Genomic DNA, 22,119 nt, shown 5'->3' with positions numbered 1-22,119 from the left:
AAAAATCTCAATAAAGAAAATCAAATGACAAACCAGGAAAAATGTTTGAGCCTAAATCACAAAAAGTTCCCTTAAATATATAAAGAGTTTCTATAAATCAAAAAGACAAACTTAATAGAGAAGTAGGTATAGAATCGGAACAGACAATTCACAGAAAAATAAACACTAGAAAAGACCGACAACCTCACTCTTAATAGGATGGAGTACTGTACTTGTATAGGATGTAAGGAAATAGGCACTCAACAGTCACCGATGGTGACTGTATGTATACAGGGAAACCAGAAACATCTTTCAAACTGATAAATACTTTTTAACCCAGAAGATGCAATTCTATAGCTCTACTCACACATGTGAAATTATATATGCACAAGTTTGTAGCATTATTTTTAACAGCAAAAGATGATCCATTAACAGGGACCTAGTTAAATATGGTATATCCATAAAAAGGAATGCCTTTTAAATATAAAACAGAATGAGAAAGTCCTAATATCAGTATGGAAAGATGTCTAAAATATTTCTTTGAAACATAAAAAGCAGCACATATGCTATTATTTGTTAATAAATATATTTGTATCGTTGGTTTATCTATAACGTATCTCTAGAAAGATACAAACTCTGATGACATGGGAGTCTGTAAGGAGGGGACCCAAACCAGAAGGGAGATTTTATTGTGTATACCCCTCGGTTTACCACTGGAATTCTGTCAATGCATTAGTACTCAAAAAATAAATACTAAAAAATGTTGTATACTACTTTGCATTTTTGGTATTTATAACTATTCCTGAAGAATATTTTAAGAGTAAATATTCCTAAGTGCTTAAGTAAATGACTCTATTAAGCAACTATCGCAGAATACTTGGACAAAAATGTTAAATATGGCTTCTTTTTGTCTCTGCCTTAACAGGATATGCACGTACCTGTGCTGAGAGGAGAACAAACTTCTTGGGAGGCAACATGTGCTGCTGTACAACAACTGGTGAGTCAGTTATTGGAATATGATCCTTATTTAAGGGTGTGATAATCTTATCTACTTTCAACTCATCTATTGCAGAAAGAGCCCAGGAATGACCATCAACACGAGTAGTCATCTATGTAGAAGAAATAAATTTTTGTATACATATAATTAAAGTTACATAAAGCAAAATCTTCTAAAAAGGATACAGTCTTTGAATAAATGTAGGATTTAATAAATTAATAATAAATTAGGATGAATATTCTCAAAAGTCAGTATTTAATTTTTTAATACCCATTATTTTGATTGAGCATCTTCTATGATAGTAAATAATCTTTTCATACCAGAAGAAAAAGGCAAATTTTTCTTAAGATAAACTAGATATAGTATATACTATAACTACAATGTTTTCAGTAACCAAAGACTATATACCTTCTACCTTCTTTCCAGGGTGAACTGATCTACACTGGTAGGGTTCAGTGCTCAAATTTCCTGACACATGGTTTTGCTCTCTTCTGAAGGTATATTTGCTTTCTAAACTAAGATATTCTTTTTAAAAAAGTATCTTGGTGGTCTTCTAAAATACTTTATTATAAAAAATTTAAAGCATCAATAAAATGTTGAAAGTACACTGTATGTCCATATGCCTGATACCCAGATTCAACAATTGATAGCATTTTGCCATATTTGGTTTCTTCTTTCTATATTTTTTGAATAACTGAACTATTTGAAAGTTATGAATATCATGTCACCACTAAATATTAATATATTTGCATGCATCTCTTAAAAATAAGGATGTCCTCTTACAAAACCATAAAACTATTCTTACATATAAGAATATTAACATTTCTCTAATACAATCTAATGCCCAGTCAATACAGAATTTTTCCACGTCCTAATATCTTTTATAGCTGTATTGGGGAGACCAGATTTTGATTATTAATGTTCATGAGCTATATTTACATTTGTTTTTTAAGTCCACATTTGTTTGAGAACTCAAGTATACAGATGAAGTGATATGATGTACTGACATTGAAGTCGCTCAGTCATGTCCGACTCTTTGCAACCCCATGGACTGTAGCCTACCAGGCTCCTCCGTCCATGGAATTTTCCAGGCAAGAGTACTGGAGTGGGGTGCCATTTCCTTCTCCAGATCTTCCTGACCCAGGGATCGAACCCGGGTCTCCAGCCCTGTAGGCAGACGCTTTACCGTCTGAGTCACTATGATAGTACCTATTTTAAAAACAAAAGCAAATAATAGCTAACATTTATCGAGTACTTCCTATGTGCCAGGTAGTATTTTGAGCACCCTGAACACATGAACTCATTTAATCCCACTCTCACCCCATAGAGGTAGGTACTATTAATATTAAAACTACTACAGATGAGGAAATTGAGGGCCAGAGACATATTAAATCCTTTGAGTCACTGCCCTGAGAAAATGGAGCCAGATTTCAAACCTGCACCCTCTAACACTGTGCTCCCATTAAGACAGGGTTTATATCTTCCCGAGTTCTGAATCCTTACAGTCTATCACAGAATGAGGCATACACTATGTGCTCAGTAAACCCTAAAGGATAAAGAAAAGAATCTGAGAAAGGTGCTCCTTGTCGCTATACCTACCTGCCTTTACCCCAGTTGCTTAGGCCACATCAGAAACTTGGAAGAGCCCATTCAAACCATGTTCCCCCTTCCCAGGATTGGGGTCTTCCTCCACCCACCTACACACACATTTTCCTACTTCCCCTGACAAGAAGATTCAGTTTGAGAATAACCAAAAGCAGGCAGTAACAACTAGAGCTGAAATGCCTTTAAAGAGATGGCTCCAAAGAGACTCTCAGACATTCAGACCCTAGTGGGGGTTGGTTGATCTGTCTTGATCAGCAGCCTCCAGATGCAGGTAACAGGAGCTATGTGAGGGCATCTAGGAGGACAGATGGAAGTGGAACAGGGGACACTCAGAGGAGTGAGCATCTCTGGCCTCTTCTCAGCACCTTCAGGGCTGGGATGAGTGGCCCAGATGTGGGGCTGGGCCAGGACAGGTGGGGGCCACATCTTTTTCCCAGGACCTCTCCATTGACTTCATGGAGTATGTCCTAATATTTACTTTTAAAACACAATTATGTGTTTGTATACATATATACATTTATATATGTATACATTTGTATATGCGTATACATATGTATACATTTATATACATTTGTATATGCGGGAAAAAGAGATCAACAAGATGGAGTGAAGGGTAATTCCTTAATGTGGGATTCAGTTTACCATTCTATTTTCGCATATGTTTGAAATTTTCTATAATTAAAAGAAAAAAGTTAAATATTTAGGCGGAACTACAAATTAAAGAGATCACAGAATAAAATTCTAAGTCATAACTAAAATAGATGGCCTCATAATAACTAAAAATATATTCAAATGGGACAAAGATAATGTCAGAAAGATATAGTTATTTTCAGGTACCTTAGGAAAATATTCTAAACGGGTTCCAATGTTTTCTTTAAAGATTTTTTTACTGAGTACCATACTGACTTCTCATCTTAGGAAAAACAAAGAACTAACAGTATATACTTCTTTTCAGTAAGACTGCTAACCATATAAGATTATTAGAAGCAAACAGTAATAAATCGGAAGATAAAGCTTCTCATAATTTTGTTTTTCATTTAAAATTATGTAAAAAATTCTTTAAAATCTCTCCAGATAACTCACCTGAGTTTCCATCATTGGCTTTTGGAAAGGAAATGTATCATGGTTGACACACCACAAAATATCATTATCTTCATTTTCTGAGGCTGCCATCAGCAGAATACCTAAAAGTTTAATACATAAAATCTCATTATAGGATGTCAAATACACCTCCACAATAATCGTAATAATGTTAGTAACATTAGTATGGATACATAAATATACATATTAATCTTTATAAGTAAATAAGTTGCAAAATAAACAAAGAATAAATCCTCTAAGAGGACATATACTCACTGCTAGGGTAGCATCACTAAATGTTCTAGACTGTAAACATTATTTCTTTCAGATAAATACAACTTATTTGTACATTTCTAAAGTTAGTATATGTTTACAATAAGCTTATTAATTTAATTATTATATTTTTAAAAGTATTTAGTACATAAAAAATTGTTGACTTACAATCAATGGTATGTAATATTCAGTGAAATAGAGTTCATGTACCGTTTAATTCAAATACTCCATGAATAAAAATGATGGAAGTTACTAGTGGAATGGCAGAGATAAATGTACTATGAAAGAATTACCTAAGCAATATTAGCTGACATTATAGTTTGGTTTTGAAATATGCTTTCCTAAGCTCAGTTCCAATTCCTCCCATTGATTTGCTCCCTTCATTCTGATTTTAGTGATATTAAACTTGAGTCCATTGGCTGACTATAGGTGATGGGATCCTAATTAATTATTAAGTTATGTAACTAGCTTGTAAGAAATTGAGAATAGTTTATATCAAGTAGCACTCAAATGTTTTCTTAAAATTAGTGTATAAAGTTTGAAAAACTGAAATTTGATTGTATCATGCACATAACTGAAACCACCATATTTTCCCTCAATAGATTTCTAGCTTTAAAACTTAATTCTATTTATGATGGCATCAAAAATAATACTTAGAAATATAGTGAAGAAATGCAAAATTTGTTGTTTCTTACATATTACTATAAAAAATTAAAGGGGTTATAACAGAAAGATATCCCACATTTATGGATTTGAAGGCAATATTTATAGGATGGGAATACCCCCCAAATTCATCTATATTTTCAACAATCAAAATCCCATCTGTTTTTTTTTAGTTGCAGAATTGACAGACTGATTCTAAAATTTATATGACAATTAAAGAGTTCTAGAATAGTCAAGAGAATCTTGAAAAAAAAAATGTTGAAATGGGAATTTTAAAACTTATGACAAAGCAATAGTAATCACAGTGGGATATTGGCATAAGGATGGCAAAAGGACTTATTAGGAACTCTTTACCCATTAGCAGCTGAGTGACTGCTAATGATGAAACATTAGGAGTGATGAAAACATTCTGAAATTAGGTAACAGTGATGGTTATACAACTCTGTGAATAAACACTACCAGAATGTACACTTTAAAAGGCTAAATTTTATGGTATTTAAAAACTGTATCTCAATTATGCTGTAAAGCTGCATGTTACAATGTATTTGAAAAAATTCCATTTGTAAAGGCAAGTTTCATTTGGGTGTTGAAAAATAAAACATTAGAAGACATAGTAGAATAAGTACAGAAAAGGCTTTAAAATTATTATAAAATCAAAATAAGCTAACAGATGCTTTCTCACATTGGAGAAAAGCACACACAGATTTTTCTAGTTTTGATGTTTAACTAGAATCTCATTTTTTAAAGTTAATTATGAATCCAAGAGTTCATCATCAAACTTTCATACTCCTGGATGCAAAATTCTCCATGTCCATGAAGACATGGACAAATGGTATCAGAAAAGTCATTCAAGTTTTCCTAACCATCCTGAAAAAACAAAGTTCAAAGTCTGTCACAATGGATGTAACACTGATTTTGACCAGTGAGTTCATATACAAGTACTTTTTAAGTTCAAAACAACTTAAAAATACTTAGATATTAAAAACTACAGTATTTATATATATATATATTTTTATATATATGAATGTCATATGTCAATGAAAAAACTGACATTTAAAAAATTTGAAATAAAAGCTAAAAAAAAAACAGATAAAAAAACTGGATAAAAAAATCCAAAATTTTCTGAATTTTATTGGAAGTTTCCTTGTTATTTTCAAATGCCTCACAAAGCAATCTAATTTTAAAACTTTAAACATCTAATATCCCATCTGACAGTATTTCCGAATTTACCTTTACTATAAAGAGCTTTATGTACTTTTGAAGGCTTTTCCACAGTTGAAGATGCAGAGAATCCAGGAGGCAGGCGGACGTGGACCAGTGTCAGTGTATTAGGCCGTGCCAATGGCTGTCTGAACGGACAAGTGCTGAAATACAGCCTTACACCTGATCATGGAATAAAATTATCTGTCATTAACAGCAAATAAAAGATACAAGGTATATATAGTATTGAAGCAACTCCACAGAAAAACAGAGAATTCTGTTAAAGTCACATCTCATTTTCCTGACTGATCTTAAATCACCACATACTGTACTAGCTGGAGTGGTTTCTAAGACAACACCACTTGGAACTGGGAGATAAATCAACACATTTCACCAGAAAGAGTCTACGACTTTAAGACCAGACTCTGTCACTAAATAATAGCCACTTTACCTTTCAGGCCTGGTTTTACATCCATAAAATCAGAAGACAGAGCCTGAGGAATCTTTTGATTTTTCAAAAGCCTTCATTTTATGAATTATAAATATAGCTTGACAAAACAGATACAGAAATAGAAACACATTTCCAGTCATACATTTCCAAACCTGAAGATCATAAAGTTATCGCAGTAATAGCACACAAATAAAACAACAACATACCTGCATGTGTGACAGCCAGTAACTGACAGTCCAGTGATTCGGAGTTTTCAATCACTGCTATTTGAACAATTGGTTTAAAAACAGAACGATCTATGGTCCTAGAAGAAAGAAAAGCTGAACTTTATGTTTTAAATGTATCTACTAAATTATTACCAGGAACACATTCCACCAGGATTCTTACATGTTTAAATATGCTAAAATAGTTTAAGACTAGTTTTTAGAAAGCAATGCAACAGCAGCAAGAACTAACAAAACTCCTCGATTCTGTGTTTTTCATACTAACAATGTTAAGAGTAATCCTTTTTTCAAAGACCATAAGAGAAGGCTACGTCCATTGGGTAAGTGGTTCAACAAGTTGTTCTAGAACATTAAAATATCATTGCAAAGATTAAGAAGGGGAACAAGTGAACCTTTATAATGGAGAGCTCTGGTGAATACCATCTTAATCAAATGTTAATCAATCAATAGGAAAATTGGAAAAAAAAAAAAAGAAAACTGGTATTATGTGCCTCAATGTAAGGCTCTATGAAGCTCACATCATGTAATACTAGTTAAAATAGTATTACCCTGAATCTATAAATAAGGGGAAAATAAGACAGATTCAGAAACTGGGATATGCTACTAATAACTTTCCTGTCCCGCCCTCCTAAATGTTAACATTTGAAAAGGGCAATAAGTCGTCTGTTTTATATTAAAGAGACAAACTAATGACAAATGTAGCTCATGAGTTATGACTGAATGTGGAGAAAAATGTAAAGAAAAACAGCTATGAAAGATGTGGGAGACAATAATTTTAATATGGACTATACAATTAGAACATTATAAAATTATTCATTTTTTAGATGTGGTAATGATAATACAGTATATAAGAGCTTAGGATACGGAAAGTGAAGGACATAAGGATAAAAGTCATATGGTCATGTGTATGGGTGTGTTTGTGTGTGTGTGCACATGCTCAGTCCTATCTGACTCTTTGCAACCCCATGGACCGTAGTCCACCAGGTTCCTCTGCCCATGGGACGCTCCAGGCAAGAATACTGGAGTAGGTTGCCATTTCCTCCTCCAGGGAATCTTCCCTACCCAAAGATCAAACTTGCATCTCCTACGTCTCCTGCATTGGCAGGTGGGTTCTTTACTACTAGTGCTATCTGGGAAGCCCCCATATAGGTCAAAACAGTGAGCAAATGAAGCAAAATGTTAACAGCTGGTAAATTTAGATAAAGGGTATATCAGTGTTCATCATGCTATTTTTTTCATTTTTCTGTGGATGTGAAAAACTCTCCCAAAAAAAACTGGGGGAAAAAAAGAAAACTCTTCCTTTTAAATTGTCTGCCTAAAGAATTTCTTGGTCATTGAGGAGCAAAGAAACCATGCTATCACTAGGATATCTGACCGCAGCAGTGACCCAGACACACAGACAACAGAAGCTGAAAAGTCGGGTGTTATGTGAAGAAAATTTCTGCAGCTAAGTCAATTGTGACATATGCAAACAGCAGTGCACAGTGTCTGAAGACTTGGCTTTTAGGCTGAGTCTCAGCACTTATTTAGGACTTTAGACCTCAGGCGAATTGTAACAGTTCTTAGTTTCAATTTCCCCAAGAAGACAGTGAGAATAATACAATTCTGAAATTCTGTGTTCCCAAATGGTACTTGTGTCACTTATCAGACTAACGAAATTACTATGTAGATGTGTTAAAAGGGCGGAGTATTTACAAACAGGGACACGCTTTGAGATTTCTGGTTTCCTAGTCATAATATCTGTAATGCCTGCACAGACCATTCAGAGCATAATTTAAAACTCCAAGGAAAAACACAGGTCAAGGTGTCCTTTTCACTGAAAAACCAGTCAGTCCGCCTTACGTTTCAAACCATCCAACTTAAGAACAAAAGGAAGCATCTTTAAGAATTGTTTCAAACATAAAATAGAATGTCATTTCCTCCAACATTCCTTACCTTCTAGAGATATTTTGAAGAGGGAGTAGTTTTAGTATACTGCATATAACTAATATAATTATGCCCGTAAATAAAATGTCTGACAATAAGTTATATATTACCTAGCAATATTACCAGCAGCAGAGACAATAGAATTCTGTGACACTGAGGCAACTCTGTTCATTCCTTGTCCATCATGGCCCAAATCATACACCTGTGAATAAAAAATTATACCCACTTAAACATGATTATAAACTGTATACATTTTACAAATGATCTTTTTAATAAACTTTTCCTTTTTACAAGTCCTTTAATTCTGATACTTCATATAGGTAGGAAAACATTCAGAGATTTACAATTTCATAAAATTAGTGCCATAAGAAGTGGTTTGGGATTTTGTTTTAAAGCACAGACTTCATAAGAAAAGCCAAGAGTGACTAGGTCTTCTTTCTTAAAAACAGGGATATTCTTCCGCTTTTATATGGTGGCAAAATATTAGTCTTACCTGTATTACTCCTTTCTCAGATCGTGTATATAAAATATTTCTTGAATTATCAACTGCAATTTGAACAATAGGATCTAAAAAAAAAAAATCCAAGCAATTAACAAATCAAACACAGTAGCTGCTTATAGCAAATTAAAACTGCTATTTTGTAGTTAAATCTTAGGAAAGTTGCACCAGAACAAAGCTAGGAAGCATTTAGGTCAGACATCATGTGAAAAAAAAAAAAAAAAGGCAAATATCAAATACTGTGACTGGGCTAATAGCATCATAAATAAGTTTTTCTGTCTTCTAAATTAATTGTTTAAGCCAAACCAAAACCAGGTTTCAAATTATTCCTTCTTTTAACAAACATTTAATGAACATTTAGTTTACCATATGCTAAAAACATGTAAAATAGTTCTACCTGGTCTAGTCCTTCAAGAAACTTCTAATATATCATTGTTTAAAATAAATAATTTAAAAATTCAGTCATATTAACATTTTTAGGTGCTTCTATCTTACCTTACTGAAGCATTTTAAAATTACTTTACCTGACTATATCTCTCATTAAAAACTCAGATATATTCATTTTATGCTGGGAATTTCTTTTAGAGGGGGCAAAACATGTATTAAATCTCTGTAAGTCTAACTCTCTCATATACAGACATGGTTGGTTTAAGTACACAGAGCTATAGTAGACACACATTCTAAGGTGCTACATTTATAGGAATTTGGGAATAAAACTCACGCTGTCTCTGTTTTATCATCCCTTCTCCCTTTAAAAGACCATATAAATATACAACAAATTCTATTTAATACGGACTGTTTCAATTAAGAAGAATTTAAGAAAATGTTAGGTCAATAATTTGTTAAAATCTTTTGTTTACCAAATTTATTTTCTACTTACCATCTTCTGAGAATGTGAACTGTAGTAATGAAGGAACAAGGAAAGAAAGCGGGCTCTTTGAGTGGTTTATTTTCCTACATCTCTGGCTAAACCAACCTGCTTCTGCCTTAAAAGAAAAAAATGAAAGAAGACTTGTAAATGTAGGTAGGTACCCCCATCACAGCAACTACTATATACCCGTTTACAAGCATTCTCAAATTTTAGTGAAATGCCAATAACTGTAAATAAAGACATACTATTCAAAGTAAGTACTGAGCTTAGTCCTGTAATTAAAATTTTAAAAATGTGTTTAACTAAAATCACTGCTGTCAATTAAACCAGCTATGTCTATTCCAGCAACCTCAACACTGCTATGTTAATAAATTCACTTTATCTTAAAAATTTCTATTTGAAAGCAAGCAAGGAAATAATAGCCATAGTTTATAAGTGTCAAAAGTACATAGGATAGAGGTATTTTTAACTCTTCACACTACTGCTAAATGGAAATTTAAAAAATAGTAGCCATCACCATCATAATCTACAGTCAGCCCCTCAATCATTGAGTTTTGCCATACTTAAATCGGTAACAGAACCTTTTTATAAAGTGAACAAAATCAAGAGAAATTGGGTAAGGAAGAGATACAATGTAACATAAAAAACTAACCTCAGTTCTAATCCTATCTCTGCCATGAATTCCTTGTATGACTATGAGAACATTTGTCTTGTCAGTTTCTTACCCCTTAACTTATGAAAAAGGCAACAATATAGTTAAAGGGCGGGAAAAAAGCAACTGGAGCAAAGGTATTTCAGAGTAGAGAGAACACGAATGACCAAAAACACATGAAAAGATGCTCAACCCAGCTAGTAATAAAAAAACAAAACACTTTTCTTCTGATAGGTCAAAGTTAGTAAGTTTGAAAACGCCAGTGTTACAGTGAGGAGAGAGGGGAAAGGGATACGATCACAGAGTCTACAACTTGTAATAGGGAATAAGGAAAACATACAAGTTGAAATACATATACATGACAATACAACTATTAGAATTCTAAGTCTCCACACTAGAAAATATCTACACATGGGTTCAAGGAGGCTTGCAGAAGAACACTTATACCACTATTTGTGAAACATGCAATAAAAACCTAGAAGTCCATCAAGAAAAGAGCTGTTAAATAAATCAGTACATTCATTTTATGGACAATCATGCACCAATCACAAAGCGTAATATCTATCTATCTACCAGATACTGACAAGGAAAGACTTTCAAGACAAAATTAAATTAAAAAAGCCAATTATGGGGAATTCCCAGGGCAGTAGTTAGAACTCGGGCACTTTCACTGCTGGGGTTGGTTTCAATCCCTGACTGGGGAACTAAGATCCTGAAAGCCATGTGACTTGGCAAAAAAACAACAAAGAAAAAAAGAAAAATGTCAATTAGGAAACAAAACATAAGCAATAATCCAAGTAAAAACATACACAGAAGTACACTATATGTTTATATATAAGTATACACACACACAAATACATACGCATAGATATTTAAAAACATATTTATAGGTATTCAAACAGAGAAGGCAATGCCAACCCACTCCAGTACTCAAAGATGTTTTATATCATGTTCTACAAAAACATATAAAGAATCAATAATGGCTGTTACCTCTGGGGAGAGGACTGGGTTTTATTAGTATAGTGTAGCCATGAAGGACTACAACTTAAACTGTATGTTTGACCACTTTCCATAAGAATATATTAATGTACTTATATAATTAGAAAATAAAGACAAAAACTTACCAATCCATACCCCATCAAGAGGGAGGAAAAAAAAATGTTTATAAATGCCATACTTACTTGATATGCTACTTCATATAAACAGCCATCCTTTCCAGCCAAGAAAATTCTGCCATTATCGGTGGAAGTTATTGTTAAAAGGTAAGTATTATCAGTAGGAAGAGAATATAAGGGATCTGGAAGCAACTGCATTCCACCACACATACTGTCATTGAGAACTCCTGAACCTAAAAGGAAGAATATAGGAATCACTTTACTAACTCTTTAAAAGTTTAACACAATCAGTGTATTGTCTTCAGAATTGATGTTCTTACTGAATTCATGATATGCTAAAAAATTTCAAAAATGTATGTAAAATGTACGTTTTAAAATTACTATAGTCTGTTATAAACAATTTTATAATTCATGTTAAAATAGAATCTTCAGTATGTATGTATAACATATATAAAATATATAGCATATATATAGAAAACATAGTAAAACATCAAACAAAAAAACTAAACCAAAGTATTAAATTTTGCAAAAAAAAAAAGCCTAGGGATATGGCAGTAATAATCATTAATTATTTTTTTTAATCTCTTACCCTCCCAATATTCATTCATTGGAGTCTCCGAAATTCAATATTATCTTACCTAAAATGTTACTAGAATGCAAAAGAAACCACTGAATGTTTTTGCAATAAATTGATTGATAGCATCTTACTTTAAGGGAAAGAATAATGTATATTTCTGTGTTCCGTATGTTAAAATGGCCACTTAAATTAAAAAAAAAAAAAGACATTGAAGGCATTATTGAAAAATTACTAGTGGCAACTATTTCTCTTCTATTACCCTTGTTTTACATTGGACATTTTAGAAAGGTACATTAACATGGCAAATAATCCAAAATAATTCTTTTGTGGAGTTACTAATCTGAAAGATATTATATCTATAGGAAAGTATTATTTTCCTAAGAGCAAAGAGCTCAGAAAGTTAACTTACTGAAAAAAAATAATTTTCAATTATAATATTAAATTGGGCAACATATTTTTATTTAAAAAAACACAACATGTGAGTTGCTATACCTGTTTGCAAATTAGTATAGCTGAGTCCAAGAATCACTATATCCACAGGGGTTGCCAAAACCAGGAGGTGTCGTACGTGAGGTTGGAAGATGCCTAAGATAAAGTAAACATGAGTTAGGGACTATTTTCTGGAAAATACCCAACATTTAAGTATTAACAGAATATGGTCACTTTTAATATGAGCAAAGAATTGGACACAACTCAGTGACAAAATAACACAATAGATTAACTGGTATATGAAAAGTGTCAACCTAATTTAATGTTGATGTTAAAACATTACTGTGTTCATTTAAATAAGCAAATAGAAGTTAAAAAAAAAACTTGAAACAAACACTATAGCATTTAATGATATTTAAATGAGGGTTACATTATAAAACAGTTTAGGTTTATTAAAATTAAACTTCACTTCTATATTCATGTTCATAATCCTATTCACAAAACCCAAATGGTAGAAACAACTCAAGTTACTGTCAATTGATAAATGGGTAAACAAAATGTAGTATGTAATATATAGTGGAATATTACTAGGCCTTAAAAAGGAGATTCTGACATATGCTCCAATAGTCATGAACCTTGAGGACATCATACTAAGTGAAACAAGCCAGTCACAAAAAGATAATACTACATAATTCCACCCATATGAAGTTCATGGAATAGTCAAACTCACAGACACAGAAATGAGTTTATAGATGAAATAAGTTTCAGGATCACAGCCAGATAAATTCACAGATTCAGAGAAGGCAGTAAACCAAGTACAAAATATTAAAATGTTAATTCATGCTAAACTACTGTTTAAATTTTAAATTTTAAAAGTCTGGAGTGGTATGAAATGGTACATGTACTCCATACTATAATATCCAGAAATTAGTGTGTCACGGATAAGAATAAAAGCAAATGTATCTTATGATAATGGACATCTTTTTGTATGTATTCATTTGGGTGTTAAATGTCAGAAAACATAACAAAGCTTCTACCATCACTTGGTTTTACTTTCACTGATGAATACCAAGGGGGACAAAGGTCACAATTTTGTGTTTCAAGATTCACATCAATAAAGCTGAAGGACAGACATTTTACTAAATGACTTCAAAATATACCCAATATTTCAGAATTTGACTTAAAGGAGCTTGACATTTATGAAAATTTATCAAAGATAACACCTTTATTGTCCTATCAAAGACCTCCCATTTCAATTTTGTACTGAAAATTACTTTTGAGGAGAACAAAGTTTAACTATTTAAGATGGACAATTAGTATTTATTATGATAGCGGGCAGGAACAGCTATTGACTTTCATATGAACAAGCTTTTCAATGAAGAAACAAAATACAGAAACATACAGCACAGTAAAGGCTGCTATAAAATTCTATGTAAGGGAAATATATGTCCAATGCAATCACATAAAAACAGTGCATAAAACTGCACATTTATATTTATGTGAATTAGTATAATTTCAAAATGGCTATATTTCAAATGACTACACTTCAAAAATTCCTACTAAGGTCTTGTAAACAAGTGAATCTCATCTATTATTTCCTTCTATAGGGAGATGTATTTTAAAGAGATGTATATTAAATTTAAATCAATCAATTCTGCTTGTCAGTAGCCATGATTAAACACCTAGCGTACTGAAGATGAAATCTGTTTTAGGTTAAACAATGCTTGTGAATTCTCTTAGGATTTATTCTGTACTCTGTTCTCATGTCCATGGGCTACCGGGACTAAGAAAACACACAGACTAAAAATGGTTTTTACATTATATTCAGGAATTATTGGAAAATGTATAATGCAAGAAACTTCAGGTAAATCAAGAAAGACTAATAAAAAGCAAGATAAAATTCAAGAATTTAACAATTTTGAAGGCAGACTCACTTATACTATAGTGAGTAAACTGTTAAATATTCCTAATCACTTTTTATATTTCTAATTAAAATTCAGAACAAAACTTCAACAGGAAATTTAGTACCTAAAATATGATCTCCAACAGTCCTAAAATATTTGGAATCCAAGGATATACAAACATAATTTCATCTTTCTATTTTTAATTCTTACCAGGTTTTGGTTTCACAAGCCCCACAGCAAGAATAGTCTCACTAAGCCCATCAAAATAGGCAAGGTCTCCTCTGTCGATATTAGAAGGAAAACATGTTATACATACAGAAAAGCTTTTATCTTATACTACTCTTTAAAACTGTAGAATATATACATACACAAAAAAGACTATAGAACCAGCAAACAGAACTGTTTCAGTGTCAAGAGCGAGGCACAAGGTCTGCTTAAAGCTACACATAAACCATGAAAAGGGGGAATGCTGGTTTCCACTCCAAATATCCTCCCCAGGTTTGCAAGTCTCCAGTGACAGCAATCCACTGCTGTGGCAGGTCCAAGAAGACCCTCTCAGAAGAATACACAGTAAGGCTGAACCAGACTTTCCACATGGGCAGGGACTACGCTTATCTTATTCAATACTGTTCAAGCACTCAATGGCCTCTGATCCATGATAAGCTCAATGTAGCTGTTAAATGGGTATGTTAGATGCCAACAGAAATATAAAAATTTTCATTAACATGGAAACCCTCTTTAACTATTCTCACATCTATATATTTCGTAATTTTTTTTTTTAGGTTTTCTTGAAGAGATCAATGCCTAAATTAAAAGGTTCTACTCTTTAGTGCAAAAATGAATACATATGTGTAATACAGCAAACTGGGGCAACGTGCATGATACATGAAGAATAATCACAATATTATATCACTGCTATTATGACATATACCATTTCAACAATAAAAATAGCTAGGAAAAGTTTAAAGAAGAAAAAAAAAAAAAACCCCAGCCAACAAAATTGGTTAACTTTCAAGTTCTCAAGTAGTATCAGTTTTGATTCAATGACACTGTATGTGTGTTTCTAACAAGTACATTAATTACTTAGGAGCAAGAGTAACAACTATATATACAGAACTTTCTCTAGTTATCTCGCCCCTCACCTAAAGATAATGTGATGGAGAAACGGAAGACAAAAATTTTTTCCAAATAGCCAAGAGTAAAACCATCAGATCAGGGCTTTCCTGATGGCTCAGTGGTAAAGAATCCATCAGCCAATGCAGGAGACACATGGAGCAACAAAGCCCAAGCGCCACAATGATTGAGCCTGTGCTCTGAGCCTGGGAGTGGCAACTACTGCAGCCCGCATGCACCAGAGCCCCTGCTCTGCAACAAGAGGAGCCACTGCAATGAGAAGCCCGCATACCGTAACTAAAGAAGGCCCTGTTCCTCGCAACTAAAGAAAAGGCCCTTGAAGCAATAGACCCAGCACAGCCAAAAAAAAATGCAGCAGATCAATAAACTTTAAGCAAGAATGCTTTGGGCCTTCACTCAGACCCTTTTATATACATTTAATTTACACAAGGTCAAGCCCACAGAATAACAACACACTGCTAAGATAAACTAACAACCTGCCACTCCACATAGATATGCAGGGAAAACAGGTCTTTCAAAATGTCAAATCAAAAAAAAAAAAAGGAAGTCATACTATCTCTCAAAGAATCACTGATAGACTCTCTTTACTACAGGGTATCAGTTTGGGAAACAGACTCCTACTCAGAGTGGTACCCGGATCCCCAGCATCACCTGGGAGTTTGTTACATGCAGGTCCCTAGGTCTTCCTCAGAATGACCATAACATAATCCACATTTTAACCCCATCCCCAGGGAGTATGTATACTGAGAAGCACTGACTTGGATGAAAGATAAGCCAGGCAGCTTCTAATGAGTAGACTACTTGTTACAAGAAAGATAATTTAAATCTAATCATGCTAAAGCAAACCAGCCATAAATACATACCCATCTTCGTAGTTCCACATGAATATGTCACTGTCGATGGTGAGCCAAGCTCTACTGATGGGAGGGAACACGCCCATCATGCAGTTACACTGCATGTCTGAGGTGGTATGGATGTAAGGCAGAATGATTTCAACCCCTCTTCCTTAAACTTGTTTCAAAAGATTTTTTTAAAAATCATATAAAACCACATAATTAAAAAACCATGACCTATTCATTCTTCAGTAGAAAGAGCAAATGAAACATCTTTATTTCCAAAGAGTTTAATGAAAGCCATAGTGTATGACCAAAACACTTACAATTTATTGTTTCTAAATAGGCTACCTGACCATTTAAAACATACACAAAATAACAAATGTAATGTTTTTGCCATTACTAACTTAAAAAAAAAATCTTGATTCTGAGTAATACTGAGCTGACATTTAAAACTGTTTTACTGGACCAGTTTTTCCAACTGTATGAGAGAGTGATAAAAAACAAAAAACACTTGGTAAGCTAAAGTCATAGCTAGGTGACAATCTATATATAATCCTCATAGAAACTGAAAAATAGACCAAGATTTATGTAATTATATGACAATTAAACAACTGTGAAAACAAAATCATTTTCTAATTAAAGGAAATATTTCTTGTACTAACAGAGGATTAAAGAATATTAAGAAACTATGCAAGAGAAGAGTGAAAGATAAGATGTATTATATATTTAGTAACACTATTTTACAAAGTCTCAAAGAGACAATGAAAATTAAAGGGAAAATATCAATTAGATTTTACTCTATTTACTTATTTATTTATATTGATTTTTCTATTTATTTTTACATTTTCCAAAGTTTTCCATTTCTTTTCTATGTCACATTATATTGAAGCATGAAACCCTTTCACCCTCAATAGATTAACATAGTTTTGAAAGTCTTAAATTTTTCATATAGGATCTTGATGTCTTAATCATGAGAGTTACAGATTGATTTTTATAAAAGCTTCCTAGCAAATACCTCTATAGTCCTTTTATAGGGTATACCACACTTTAAGAAAAGCAAATAAAATCTTACTTTTAGAAGATAAGAAATCTCCTCTAACTTCTCAGTCTATGAAGAGGGCATTAGTACTTCAGTTTCTTATACCCTTAGGTGTAGATTTTTATTGTAATCCTTGGAAATGCAATCACTAATAAACTAAGACACCTGTAAGTGTGAAAACACACCAAAAACCTTTTGGGGGGTATTTTCAGACGGAAATACCTAGAATTTTTTGCTTAAATATTTTCAGAGCCACTTCCCAGTTTTCAATGTTAAAATAGGGGGGAAAAAAAAAACCATTGGCCTTTGAACTGAAAAAGCATGGTAGGAAAAACTTCCTTTCCCCACCCTACTTAATAGGAAAGTATCACCTTACCATACGTCATTCAAAAATGCAGAATTAATTGTAAACAATTCACTCTCCTCAATGTCCCTGAACAATTAAAATATGACTCAATTTTCAACATTCAATTTTATTATGAAATTTTCTAGGCACATGGCAAACTACCCATGTACTTAAAAGTATTTTAAATAAAATCCTTACATGAACTTGTACACAAAACACTAATTAGACACAAAACAAATACTGTAATAATGAGAACACTAAGTTTTAAATATTTTAAATAGTTAACACAAAGGAACAGGATACGTCCAAACTGTTCAACAAGTTCAGGTGGGAGAGGAACTCTTCGGATGGAACTGATGTCTGGAAGGTTGGGTACTGACAGCAAGCCAGGTCCTTGCAGGGGATAATCCATATCTGACATGCCAGAAACAGTGGGATTATCTACAAAAAATAAAACGAGAAACAAAGCATTTATTTAAAATAACCATGTCCTGGGCATCATATGGGCAAGCAGAAGTACTGCAGGCTACAAAAATAAACTTGTGTGCCTGGTGGTTCTAAAGGTATATAGAGAAGAAGTTCTGATCTGACACAAAGGAGGCCTGAGGAATTCTAGTGTTGAGATGGGGTGCAATTCCTGGTTTCAACACTGAAAAGGCTTTAACAAAGACTTATCTCTGCAAGAAAAGAAATGGTTAGTTCAATAATTTATAGTGTTTTTCTATTATTTTACTAATCTGAAATGGGAAAAAAATCATAAAACTGCTTTAGAGATAAAAACAACTGTGGACAAACAAAATACTGACTGAGGAAAAAACAGCATTTCCTTTCCCACTTAAAAACAACCCATGACTTTTCCCATCACACATTCCCCCATCCCCTCATGTGTGCATGCTCAGCTGCATCTGACTCTGTAACCCCATAGACTGCAACGTGCCAGGATCCTCTGTCCATGGGATTCTCCCTGCAAGAATACTGGAGTGGGTTGTCATGCCTTCCTCCAGGGGATCTTCCCAACCAAGAAATCGAACCCAAGTCTCCTGTCATTGCAGGTGGATTTTTTATCCACTGAGCCACCTGGGAAGCCCCACCCCCTTCACCAATACAGGCACACTTCAGAAATGTTGTGGGTTTGGTTCCAGACCACTGCAATAAAATGAACATCCCCAGAAGGCGAGTCTCATAAATTTTTTTTGATTTTCCAGTGCATGTAAGTTATGTTTACACTATACTGAAGCTGAAGCATGCGACAGTATGGTTAAAAAAAAAACAACAATGTATACACCATAACTTAAAAATACTCTATTACTAAAAAATGCTAACCATCATCTGATTAAGGCAGAGTTGTCACAAACCAATTGTAAAAACACAAAAACAAAAATCCGGTATCTGCAAAGTGTAATAAAACAAACAGCAATAAAATGAGGTATGTCTGTAATACCACAAAAGCAGTATTTTATTGGGGAGGGTGGAGAGGAATCAGACTACTCTATAAAGTGTTCTCAACTGGCAACTTTTCTCTTCCGCTAAAGCCTAGACACTAAGGGCAAGAATGGGATGGTCTAGTCCCTCCTAGTCCTGAACAAGGTGTTTTAGATCTAACTAATCATCTATTTTCTGCCTCTCTAAAGTACAAAGATGTTGCGGGAAAATGACATACAAAACAATTTTATGAAAAATTTAAAAAGTTATACAACTAGAGAACAAATTCAGTCAATCCCTATGTATTGAGTATCCAGCTTCAAAAATTACCAGTAATGTGCCGTCTCATGTTTTATATATATCAGTCCTATCCACTTCTTCCCTAACGTATTTTTTGAAGCAAATTGCATACATTCTATTTAATATTAAAATATAATTTTTGGAGACACTTCACTATTTTTTAATTTAAAAGTTTTTTTTTTTTGAACACCAAAAACATTTTGTAATTGGGGTGTAGCCAATTAACAAGGTTGTGATAGCTTCAGGTGAACAGTGAAGGGACTCAGCTATACATTTCCTGTAGAACACTGTGCTTGTTAAATGGCAGTGGGAAAACAATGGAATCACGAAAGCCTACAGAAAGAAAGTGATATTTAATGGAGCCTGGAAGAACAGCTTATTAGGCAAAGAAGAACATTCTAGAAATGATGACGGATACATGAAAAATCAAAGAGGGGGGTCTCTTGTTATAGTAAACGTGTTAAATTCAGTGTAACTGGAACAAGGATGTAAAGAATAGGATGGAAGAAGGAAAAGATTTGGTTAGCGAGGCAGCTGTATGTAAAGGTGGACAGGTTGAACTGGGGTGAGATATGAAAAGAAGACAGAAGATATGGACTGTTTTCAGTTTGCTTTCAGAAATAAGGAGGTCAAAGGGAGTGGTGCTGTTCAAAATGAGAGCTGCTAACAGGTCACTCAGTTCTTACAAGACAAGCCCACGGGTGAGTAGCTGTCAGGAATAAATACTCCTTGCTTTGTTCCTGTCTTTTCTCTGATTTTAAGTCAATGAATTTTATTAAACTGCAGGAGCTGTCTTTTAGGTTTACATTGCAAATACTGTCGTCGTTTAGTTGCTAAGCCAGGTCTGTCTCCTTTGTTGACGCCATTGACTGTAGCCTGCCAGGCTCCTCTGTCCATGGGATTTCTCAAGCAAGAGCACTGTAGCCGGTGGCTATTTCCTTCTCCAGAGGATCTGCCCAATCCAGAGATCAAACCCTCATCTCCTGCACTGGCAGGTGGATTCTTCACCACTGAGCCACCTGGGAATCATCCTGCTTAAAATATCTTGGTTCAGGCTTGCCAAAACCTTGTGCTTTTCTTATTTACTCTCCTCAACTTTTCTCCAATTTCCACCTCACACAGGGGTCACTTCTTTTCTAGCAACTTGTGTGATTCTATGTGCTATGAGGAGCCTGACCTTAATTTAAAACCATTAAACAGAATATTGTACTGACACCTGTCTTTTGTTGGCACAAAATCTGCCCTACCCTCCCTGTTAACCCATCATCATTTGTTTCCCTGTTCCCTTCTTCATTCCGCTTGTAGTTCTTTTTCATACCCTTCAGCATTTCATATTACAGTAACGCTACACATAACAAGGCATATCTTTCAGCGAACATAGTAAATGTCCAAATTAACTTCGTTTACTCTTCGGTTTTACTCCGATAGTAACACGAGATATTAACAAAGATGAAACTTGGGTCAGGTGATCCTCCTCATCCAGTCTTAGCGATAAACACCTGGAGGTAGTGAGAAGCTCATTAAGGTTAAAATATTTGCCTCTTTCTGCCTCAAATGGGGGCTTGCTCCTCATTCCCAGCCTCTCAATTGCCTGTGATGAAGGGTGAGAGAAGGAAAAAATAGAAAATGGGCTCTTTTCCCCTTTAGGGCTTCTCTTGTGGCTCAGACGGTACTGAGTCTGTCTGCAATGAGGGAGACCCAGGTTTGAGTCCTGGGTTGGGAAGATCCCCTGGAGAAGGGAATGGCAACCCACACGAGCGCCCTAAATTCTCAGGATGTCTTCGTCCATTTACCCTGGGGATGAGACCTATTTATGGAGTCAGATGAGAGTCCTTTGGGTTGAGAAACAGTCACCAACTGGGCAACGATCACTCACTTGGAGCAGACACCATGAGCAGCTCGGAAAGGTCCGGGTACATGCGGTCTTCTTGCAACTGACGGTCGATGAGCCGCCCCGCATTTTCCAAAGCTTCCTGCAGGGCTGCGGCCGACGTGGAGGCCGGCATCGCCGACCCCAGCAAAGAAGACGGCATATCCAAAATCGAAGACAACAGCGACCGGAGAAAGTCAAAAAGCAAGGAGAAATAAGACAAAACCCAAGACGCTAGCTCAAGCCCAAAGCTTAGAGCGCGCGCGCCAAACGAGCGCCCCGGCGCCACTGCATGACGCACTTCCGGTTCATCGGGTGGGGAATTTGAAGCTTGCATCTAATTTGGCAGCTGAGAAGGGGAACTTGATAGAGGGGGTGGACGTTAGGGGTGGAGCTAAGTGAGAGGGAGGTGGCTGTTTGGGGAGGGGTGGGGAAGTCGGTGTTGTCTTGGAGGAAGGGAGAGACGGAGGTGGAAGGGAAAAGGGGTGGGGCCAAGGGAAGGGGAGGGACGGGACGGGGGTCTGTAGGGGTGGAGAGGAAGGAGGGGTGGAGAGGAAGGAGGGGTGGAGAGGAAGGAGGGGTGGAGAGGAAGGAGGGGTGGAGAGGAAGGAGGGGTGGAGGGGCCGGGTGAGTGGGAGCCGGTTACTGCGGGTGCTGCGCAGACTTGCTCGTGTTCTGGTGGGTTCAGCGCGCGCTTGGATCCGGGTGCCTCGAGCTTCGGGTAGCG

At 34.9% G+C, this 22,119-nt stretch overlaps 1 protein-coding gene across 1 annotated transcript in view; it reads right to left on the bottom strand.

Moving 5' to 3' along the window:
- NUP155 (nucleoporin 155) overlaps nt 1–21,704 on the bottom strand; it is a 51,299-nt gene extending 29,595 nt beyond the window's left edge. The window contains exons 1-13 of the mRNA XM_005898537.3: nt 21,399–21,704; nt 18,104–18,241; nt 16,443–16,539; nt 14,656–14,726; nt 12,605–12,697; nt 11,602–11,768; nt 9,778–9,883; nt 8,892–8,965; nt 8,509–8,600; nt 6,455–6,552; nt 5,828–5,980; nt 3,665–3,765; nt 918–1,088 (exon numbers count right to left, since the gene is read on the bottom strand). Coding sequence (XP_005898599.2) covers nt 918–1,088; nt 3,665–3,765; nt 5,828–5,980; nt 6,455–6,552; nt 8,509–8,600; nt 8,892–8,965; nt 9,778–9,883; nt 11,602–11,768; nt 12,605–12,697; nt 14,656–14,726; nt 16,443–16,539; nt 18,104–18,241; nt 21,399–21,555 — 1,518 coding nt within the window. The 5' untranslated portion in view covers nt 21,556–21,704. The remainder of the gene's footprint in view (nt 1–917; nt 1,089–3,664; nt 3,766–5,827; nt 5,981–6,454; nt 6,553–8,508; nt 8,601–8,891; nt 8,966–9,777; nt 9,884–11,601; nt 11,769–12,604; nt 12,698–14,655; nt 14,727–16,442; nt 16,540–18,103; nt 18,242–21,398) is intronic.
- Between the last annotated feature and the right edge of the window lie 415 nt (nt 21,705–22,119).

The sequence above is a fragment of the Bos mutus genome, chromosome 20, assembly GCF_027580195.1.
Source record: "Bos mutus isolate GX-2022 chromosome 20, NWIPB_WYAK_1.1, whole genome shotgun sequence".
Lineage (NCBI taxonomy): Eukaryota > Metazoa > Chordata > Mammalia > Artiodactyla > Bovidae > Bos > Bos mutus.
The sequence above is the reverse complement of the archived record's forward strand: the minus strand, read 5'-3'. Positions and strand labels throughout refer to the sequence as shown.